We start from the raw sequence: 10,197 nt of genomic DNA, 5'->3' as shown, positions 1-10,197 counted from the left end.
GAGTGTAAAACGTAAGGGGCTGTATCAACAAGAGCCAGGAAGCTGCTATTGCATCAGCACACCTCGTCCTTTTTTCTAATGTAAGGATGCATGTGAAGTGTTTTGTAAAAGGCCTTGCCCCTGCTCTCCAATAGCTGGTGGACAAGAAATAAGCTGCTGTTATATTCTGCTCTTTGGAAGACTACAGAATACCTTGTTTCTAACTCGGTGGGTAGTTATGTTATTAAACTCCAGTAAATGTGAACATCTTACATCTCATGCCTGTATGCTCCCCATGTGTGTAACACCCAAACATGTCAGAGTAGCAACATCACTCTACTGCATAAACAATAGTTCCTACTATTATATCCTTTCTCTTTTGAGTTTTCTCTTTTCCTGTGTAGAAATTATAACAACTCCATGTCAGCCTTGTGCCTACCTGAAACTAAAACTAAACTTTCTCTTAAAATAACATTACAATGAATGTTCAATATGAGGCACATCTTCTACTACTGAGATCAAGAACAGTGTAGCATAACACAAATACTGGCTGACTGAATATCACGATAAATTGCACATAACGTTCTCATTTTTAAACATTAACATGGATACTAACTTTCCAGTCAACTTAAATACATTCTCGTCTCTCTTTTCATTTTTTTTCTTTTTTTTAAGCAACAAAGTCCCTGTAACCTTGTGGCTTCACTACAGTGCGACCACTTCTGGTGGTAACTGAAGATGGCCCATCACCAGTGTCCCTGGCTGTGTGTGTAGTGTGCGGAGGCACAGGGTGTTTCTCAATGTCGAGGAGGCTTGCTTGGTAGCACATGTACCTCCGAGTGAGTTCCTTAAGAAGCGAGTCAAGAATACCTCCTAACCTCGGAAAACAAAGAGTGGAACAGGCTAGCAAGTGTGCAGGTGTGCGTCATATGAGAGGCCCCGCCTTACATTTTCCGCCAAAGATTTTGGAAATTGGTCCGTGCGCAAAGCATTGTGGGGATTTTAAGACCGCGGAGTCTACACATGTGCAGCCTCGAAATTTCCCGCAACGAAGTACGCCGGCATCGGTAGAATTCAAAGTATCCTGGACATTGGAACAGTCCTTCGGCGGCACTCGATGACGTAGTATCCTTGAAATAGTGGCTCTGGAGCAGCTTTACTCGAGATTGAGAAACACCCACAGTCTCAGAGTGACTGGTGTCAACAGTCTCAGGGTGTTTCTCAATCGCGAGTAAAGCTGCTTCAGAGCCACTATTTCTAGCATACTACGTCTTCGAGTGCCGCCGAAGTACTGTTCCAATCTCCAGCATACTTGGAAATCTGCCGAGCCCGGAGTACTTCGTAGCGAGAGATTTCGAGGCTACACATGTGTAAACTCCGCGGTCTTAAAGTCCCCACAATGCTTTGCGCACGGACCAATTTCCCCAAATCTGTGTCGGAAAATGTAAGGCGGGGCCTCTCATATGACGCACACCTGCACACTTGCTAGCGTGTTCCACTCTTCGTTTTCCGAATGCCAGGAAGTATTCTTGCCTCGCTTCTGAACATGTGCTACCAAGCAAGCGTACTCGCGATTGAGAAACACCCTGGTTGCGGTCGAATAGTCAAAAAGTCAGCTCCTAAGTTCTAACCCTATCGTCTATCCCTTGACCTCGGAGTGAAACGTCACAGGGTTAAGGGATAGTCGATAGGAGAATTCAAAAGGATTTAGGAGAAGAGACTGCGGTACTTTAGAGAATCCGACTGCACGTTCACTATCCGACGTGTTTATGATGCGCCAGCGGACGTCATAAATGTGCGTCTGCTGCTGTGGGGAAACTATGGAAACTACAGTTTTCTATACAGCGGACTACAACATGGATGTATAATAAGAACGAGGGACTACTGTAAACTCATCTAGAGACTCTGCACCGTGCTCTGATGTTGTTGCTTTATGCTTTATGAACGGGGACAACAGAGAAACATATTCTTCATGACCAAAGTTGGAATTGAAATAAAAAAGGAAAGTGAAACTTATGCTCGTCACCCTCTCCCTCCGGTCCACATTTAATACAAATGATCCCAATAGCCTACGTATGATTGTATGAAAAGATCTTAAAATCAATACAAATGTATTTATTATAAACGTTAGTCATGCCACCTGCAGAAGTTTTTGGATGACTCTGCAGTGGTAGGGTGTATAAGGGATGGACGGGAGGAGGAGTACAGAGCGCTGGTGGGTGATTTTGTTGAGTGGACTGGAAGAAATCATCTGCTTCTGAATGTGGCCAAGACCAGAGAGATGGTCATTGATTTCAGGAGGAAGAGGACATCTCCTCCTCTGCCCCTGTGCTTTCTAGGAGAGGATGTGACTGTTGTGGAGGACTACAAGTACCTGGGAGTGCACTTAGACAATGGGCTGAACTGGAGGATCAACACTGACGCTGTGTACAAGAAGGGGATGAGCCGACTCTATTTTCTGAGGAAGCTGAGATCCTTCAACGTATGCAGCAAGATGCTGGAGATCTTCTATCAGTCTGTGGTGGCTAGTGCACTCTTCTTTGCTGCGGTCTGCTGGGGGGGCAGCATAAGAGACGGTGACACCAGCAGGATCAATAAACTGATCAGGAAAGCTGGGTCAGTCATCGGCATCAAGCTGGAACCCTTTGAAGCTGTGGTGGAGAGGAGGACACTGAACAGGCTGTTGTCCATCATAGATAACCCCACCCATCCTCTCCACCTGCAGCTGGACAGACAGCGGAGCTCCTTCTCCAACAGACTGCTGCAGCTCCCCTGTCACAAGGACAGATACTGGAAAACATTCCTGCCCACTGCAATAACTCTGTACAACAAATCACCTCTGGCTGGAAGAGAACTCTCTGCTCCAGTTTCTCTAGAAATAAAACCACGTTGTACATTTTACTCATACATAATCTGTTCAATTTGTAATACTCCATATTCCATATGTCATATATTTTGAATATATATATATATTTGTATATATAATATCTGCATGTATATTTTCTATTTCAACATGTATATTTTCTATTTTATTTATTTTTCTTTCTATTCTTGTATATTTTGTAGTTTTGTTTTATTGTAAAATGCCTTTTATGCTGCTGTAACAACAACAATTTCCCAATTTGGGATCAATAAAGTACTATCTATCTCTATCTATCTATCTTAACATCTATCACTGTGTATATCACCATTCAAACATCTTTTAAAAGTTGAACAAACCCCACAGCTCAGTAAAGACTGTGGAATGTTGACTTTATTTGATCATGTCAGTAAAAACCAGAGGTGGGAGTAACGGACCGTCTACACAGCAGCGTTAAAAAAATCTTGAAACGCTTCTGCCCATTCACTTTGAATGTGGTGACGTCACTTTCCCTCACTTTTCGCCGAACTGCATTGTGGGCAGGCGAGCGGAGATTTTCAGGATTTTCAGGATTCAAAGTTGAACAATGTTCAACTTTTGAAGCTGAGGTGGAAGCGTCAGCCAATCAAATCCCGTGTACGCAAATCTGACAGTTCAAGCTCTAGCCAATCAAACGGCGTGTATGCTGGGAGAGACATACCGCAGGTCATTTCCTCATATTCCAAAAAATGGAGGAGAAATTAGCGGTAGGGAATCAATCACCCGGTGCTTTATGACCAGTCCCTATTTACCTACCGGGATATAAACCGGAGGAGCCAGGCATGGAGGGAGGTGGCAGAGACAGTGGTATGTTTTCGCCTGTTTGGGGAGTTTATATCCAGTTTACTTCAAACTTTTTTGCTTCGTATGTCGCGGGCGGGAGATTCATGTGATTGGTTGTTCGCAAAAAATCCCCAAGCTTCAGATACGCCCACCTCCAAGATTTTTTTAACGCTGCTGTGTAGACGGTCCGTAAGTCCTACATGTGCAAGTCATAAGCAAGTCTCAAGTCTTGACCTACAAGTATCAAGCAAGTCCCAAGTCACTGTGGTGAGAGTCAAGCAAGTCAAGTCAAGTCATTGCTCAGGTCAAGCAAGTCAAGTCAAGTCATACGAAATTCTGATGAATAAGCCCAGTTTCCGCATTTAAATCAGTTAAAAGACAGTGGTTATGAAAATGGATTCAACCCACACTATGATCTTCATTACATACACAGTTAATCATTTGAAATCTAATTTAGACCGATGACAATCATATTAGATTCATATTAACCCTAGAACTGCAGACAATATAGCTAGGACTCAGTCAAAAAGTCTGTTCAAAAAGGCAGAATTCCAGGTAAGAAAATCGTATATGGCATTTGCACATTACACATATTTGCCATTACACATATTTAATTAAAATTTCTGTTAACACTAGAACCGCCAACAGCATCAGCACCTACATAGATATCATTTTCAAATCATTTAATTTGTTCCTCTTCATAATTTCCTTATAAACTAAGTAGGACGATTTAAAACTCAGTTAATTGGGTTAATTTAGAAATGGCTTCAGTTTATCATCATAACAGATCAAAAAGTTCAGATTCATTTTACAATAAATCAAGGAATGATGCACTTCTACAAACAAAAACAACATAATTAAAACATTTAAACAAACTACTAAAAGTAGATGAACCAGGGCTGCCAACATTTGAGTTCAGCTTGGAGTGAGATTTTTTTTTTGGTGAACCGAAAAAAGAAACGTTCATGTGTACAGTGTTACAAATGTATTGAACATGTACAAACTAGGGTTTCCCATTAATGTACCGGGCGCTGCATATAGGTGTAAAACAGAGGTAAAGTGCTATTTTATAAGTGTGTCACCTCCTCTAGGGGCAGGGGCGGACTGGCCATTGGGAATACCGGGAGTTTTCCCGGTGGGCCGGTACCGAAGTGGGCCGGTCGGGCAATTCACTGTATATACTGTATAGTATAATAGTAAAGTTATTTAAGATGATGCCATATTTATCGAAGATTTACATTATAAATATTCCCCAAAATTATTCAAAAGCATATTCTTCAAAACTCCTTGCTGTAGTATGACCACCAGGAGACTTGATGTGTGTAGTGAGTTTGGTAGTAATAAGCTGTATAATAGTGATTGAATATTATTGTATTCTCTTTTTTCGGAGTTGCACTTTCTGACAGAGACCAATGTAATGTGTCCAGCTCGGAGGACGGCGCATATTGGCTTTTTTTTTTCAAAATGTGATTGTAGTTCGTTGTCAACCTTAACCACGGTACTTAGGAGACGTCATTTGTGTCTGAATAACGTTTTGTTCATGAGTTATTGATCCGTGAAATCAGAATCTCCCAATATCGTTCCAACTTTACTGAACTAAGCCAAAAGACCGTCTCATTTCGTAGACCGCTCAGTTTGCTGTTCCTTCACTTTATTTTTATATTTATATACATTTATTTTGGACGAAAACTTAGCGTGAGGAAAGGCAAGTGTGGCGTGAGTGCGTGAGATATGGGTTAATTGCGTGACTCTCACGCTCAATGCGTGAGTGTTGGCAGCCCTGGATGAACTACATTATTCAACAGTTTACAGTAACTTCTGATAATAACACAGGGGAAATAAACGAGGCATCTCTTTTCCTCTCTCTCTCTCTCTCTCCCTCCCTCTCCCTCTCCTGACAGCCCGTCAGTATCAGGGTTAGTACAAATGAATCCCTTGGCGGTTCTAGTGTTCATTTACCGTTTTGTCTTCTCTTTGCAATGCTTAATCGATTTGAAACCAAGTCTAACGTAGCTTAAACTTAACGTTAGCTTTCTAGCTAACACAACACATCCACGCACCTTTCTCTGTGGGTTTTTTTGTAGTGACGAATTAAGTTGGATGTATTGGTGGTCGTGTCACTGATCTTTATGCTGCAGACCCTGCATACCGCTGTTCTCTTCTTATTAGCGTCATCGACAACATAATCCTTGAATCCAAACTTCACTATTTTTGGAGTAACGCTAGCCGCTGCCATGTTAACTGACGCTCCTACCGTCTAGTGGGTTGGGTTGCCAGGTTTGCGCGCACGGCGCTATAATCACCCAATCACGTTTTTCGAAAAAACTAAACGTAATATCTCACTACAAAAACAAACGCAAATATTTAATTTTAAACAGTCAAGTCCTTTCAAGTCATCTGTCTCAAGCTTAAGTCAAGTCTCAAGTCATGAATACCAAGTCAAAGTCAAGTCAAGTCTTTTATCAATGTTAGTCAAGCAAGTCTCAAGTCAAAAAATATGCGACTCGAGTCTGACTCGAGTCAAGTCATGTGACTCGAGTCCCCACCTCTGGTAAAAACTAACATTCATATTTCTCTTTTTGATTATAATACTGATGAACGTTCAAACCAAAGCACTTTGGCAACTTACCACATACATTTTAAAATGCTTAATAAGCACCGTAACTTTCATGATATAATTTGTCGTTCATAATCGGTTGTTTCCGTGAACGGCCGAATGTTGTGTGACGGCAAATGCTGCGGCCGCAAGGCATTGTGGGGCAGCATTTTCTCCTCTCCTTTCGGTTAGGGAGGTTCAGTGGTTCCTAAGCTAAAGGAGGTTATAAAGGAAGTTTGAAACCTCCTTTCCTTTCATTTAGAGAATTCGAACGGCACTTATCATCATAGATATATATAAACACTATAGGACTCACCCGCGCTGCTGGCCAATGGAGACCGACGTTGCCACATGGCCGCCATCTTGCTACAGGCAGTGCTCTCATTCATAACATTATGGTTTACTATTTAAAGTGGACCTATCATGCTATATTTAAATGATATATTGTAGGGCCATACCTATATAAGGTATATTTATACGTTTCTGTTTTCAAAAATACCAAACAGATCATGCATTTTAGCCATGCCTCATTTCGCTCTATGTGCTGTTTGCTGTCTACGGGGCTGATTCTGCTGACCACGCCCCCCTGCAGGAGAGGTGAGCCGTGCTCTGATCAGCTGCTGGGCTGTCAGAAGAGGGGGAGAAAAAGAGATCTCCGTCCTCCGTGTTTTATTATATAGAGTCGTTATTCATTTGTTTTAAAGCTCAATAAATAACAAAGAAGACTTTTGACCGGCACTTTTCTAATTTTGTCCGGAAGATTTAAACTTTAACGGACATCTTGACCGGCGAAAGAAACTGAAACTGAAACTCTGCCGCACGGTCTCCTCGTTCCTTGGAAGAGGCGGAGAGGTGGGTGTTTGTCATCTGCTGGTGGACTAACCAGAGAGAATTACAGTGCTTGCCTCGACGGGGAGGGATTGCATTGAGCAATCCCTCCCCGCAAGCGTTTGCAGCGGGAGCAAACGCTTGCCTAAATGTGTCTTGGAGATAAGGACCAGCTGCACACAATAAAATACAGTATAACACAAAACCAATAAGACACACGGTGACACATGGCACACCAACAATCAATCATCGTCCAGCCTCAGCTTTGGTATTCTTTCACAACCATTTTATGGGTTTATTAGACAGACTGAGCAAACATAAACATATGTGGGGAACATAGTGCTGCGTATCAGGGCTGCGAAGTGCAGAAAAAGGCAAAGGAGGTAGAGAGATACAAAGTTTCATATGCTGAAGCAACAGAAAAGAAAAAACACCAAACGGACCCTAGAGATACCCGACATTTTAGTCTAAAAAGAAAGGGTCTGGTTTTAGGGTGAGAGACAGAGAGTGTAAGGACAATCGAGGAGCCAGTACCTGTGACTGAAGGTGGTGAGGCCCATCATGGAACATGAAGATTTAATAAATACATAGTAGGTGGCGATATATGCTCCTATTGGTAGCGATTCACCATTAAACAAAGAAGAAGAAGAAACATCAGGGGGAAAGAGAGGGAGACACACAAGCACCCACTACGGCACATAACACATGTGCACACACAGTTGGAGCTAATGCCCTTTGAAAAGGACTGTTTTTGTGAGCTTCTGTCTCATGCTGCCACTCTGTAAGCTCAGAGTAGTTGTTTTTGCAATGTGATGCAGCCTTAGCTTAAAAAACAGGGACACAACTAATGTCAACAGCGTATGGTGGTGACTGTCAATGCCATACTGTGTGTCGGCAATGTGCTCCCCGAGCAAAAACACATCCTCTGGACCTATCCTCTTCCGCACAATGTAGAGGACCTCTAGCAGTTTGATGGGCTGTGATCGTCTGGAATCTGCTGATGCCTGGCGAATTACCCACACTGCTGCCCTGACAACACTCACTGTGCCTTCAGACGGAATCACCAGGCCTCCATTGTTTCTTAAAGTCAGCAGGTGGTAGCTCTTGTCCTTACTGGCAGATGCAGCGTCCGTCACCAGGCTGGCACGGCAGACATCACAGGACAGCTTCTTGAAAGTCCGTCGCACAACAAATCCTGAAATTAGAGGTGGACCGATTAATAATAATTAATAAACATGGGGAAATTAGAATTTTCGACGGACTGTGAATATTTCTTTTTTTGGACTATCGTCCGATTAATCGCCCATCGTTTTCACCGCAGATTTTGACTATTGGCACAATCGGTTATAAGCTAAATACACTATCGGTCGACCTCTACCTGAAATGTACACAAGAGCGTTGTCCACAAGACCATCGAAGCGGGTGGGAAGGTAGCTGTGGTCATGTACAAGGGCAGGAATGTCAGCAAATGGGGATGGAAGATCTTCTCCTTCTTCTGCAGAGGACATATCTACAGCTGACAGGTTTGTAGATGTGTCGATGGGGTAGGACTGGGCAGCAGAGGACATTGCTACAGCTGGTAGGGACTCTGTGTCATCCTGTGCCGTCACATTACCTTTGCTGCTTGGTTTAACAACCCCACACCGGGCCATCAGCTTCCGGAAGATGTACTTGAACTGGCTGGCATTAGGGTTGTTATTCCAGCCACCTTAAAAAAACACAAGATATGCAAGTATATTACACAGATATTCAATATATCTTTATGCTTTTAAAAAAAAAAAGACAAATTAGAACCAGCCACGCCTGAATGATCTTTTTCCACATAAATTAAGTTGAATGACATTATCATACAGTTCAGACTGTATCACAGTGGTGACAAATTCTGCAAACGGATAGACAAACACACAGACATTTTTCTTAATACTCAAAATGGTTTCTGTGACACTTCCAGATACTGTATATGTCTTCAGAACCGCATTTTTTCCAAAAAACAAAACAAACATATGGACAGACAAACTGAAAAGAATACAAGCATTTGCTGTCACTTAGTGTTGCGGCTGGTAAATATGAACCCTACCGGATGCTCTGATGGAGTTAAAGAGAAGCTCCAAGTGGTCCTGGCTGAACCTGTAGGTCAGGACATATCGCTGTCCTTCAAGCAGCACAGGAACCATCAACATCAACGTGTCGATATTGATGATGAAGCCCAGGATAGAGAGGAACCTTCAAAAGCAAATATTGTATTACTACGATGATCCCACCAAAACAGGAGACAAGAAAGCAGGGTTTATATATATCTATGCTTATCATGGCTGCCACTGAGGGACTTCCGGGTCATTTCACTCCGTTAGGAAGGTTCCTAAGCTAAATGGACTATTCGACCGCAACCCCGGTATGTCAGTGGTGTTCTGTAAAAGGAACTACTGTTGTAGTTACGGTTCCTACACGGACCGTAGGTTGTGTTACACCAGGGTCTGAAATAAATACACACGTAAACATACAACACAGTCTCACGGCATTTCGTGTTATAGTCACGAAATTAATCTATTGATTCGTGTTCACCAACACGATTTCGCCATTTTTTTCGTGTCACACAGAACGATTTTAAAAGCAATGTAAATAATAAGAAATTAGAAGGAAAAAGACATTTAAAAAAATACAGATTTAAGTATTCTGACACAGAACGATTTTAGAAGCAATGTATTTATATTGGTAGTATGTTTCGTGCCTGCACCAAATAATAACAAATTAGAAGGAAAAAAAGATGACATAAAATACAGATTTCAGTATTCTGAGGCTCTGAGCCCCATTTCTTTTCCTCACTGACGGCAAAAAAACTCAGACATTATACAATTGAAAATAAAAGGGATAGGGTTAGGGTAAGATATTGAGTAAGAACATGTTTTTATGAACCACACAGCTTCTGGTCTTCCAAGACCCGACCGGACAAAAAGACGTGTTGCAGGCACGAAACATACTACCAATAGAAATACATTGCATTTAAAATCGTTCTGTGTGACACGAAGAAAACGTGAAAATCGTGATGGTGAACACGAATCAATAGATTCAATTAATTTCGTGACACGAAATGCCGTGAGACTGGTTTAAAACA

At 42.1% G+C, this 10,197-nt stretch overlaps 1 protein-coding gene across 1 annotated transcript; it reads right to left on the bottom strand.

Annotated features, from left to right (window-relative positions):
• Positions 1 to 7,356: 7,356 nt before the first annotated feature.
• On the bottom strand, positions 7,357 to 9,373 carry LOC117485730. The gene is made up of 3 exons (XM_034134398.1): positions 9,163 to 9,373; positions 8,464 to 8,793; positions 7,357 to 8,280 (listed from the first exon to the last, which is right to left on the bottom strand). Exons 1-3 carry the CDS (start codon positions 9,263 to 9,265, stop codon positions 7,811 to 7,813), a joined length of 903 nt encoding a protein of 300 aa, XP_033990289.1. The 5' UTR covers positions 9,266 to 9,373; the 3' UTR covers positions 7,357 to 7,810.
• Between the last annotated feature and the right edge of the window lie 824 nt (positions 9,374 to 10,197).

The sequence above is a fragment of the Trematomus bernacchii genome, unplaced genomic scaffold (genome assembly GCF_902827165.1).
Source record: "Trematomus bernacchii unplaced genomic scaffold, fTreBer1.1, whole genome shotgun sequence".
Classification (NCBI taxonomy): domain Eukaryota; kingdom Metazoa; phylum Chordata; class Actinopteri; order Perciformes; family Nototheniidae; genus Trematomus; species Trematomus bernacchii.
The sequence above is the reverse complement of the archived record's forward strand: the minus strand, read 5'-3'. Positions and strand labels throughout refer to the sequence as shown.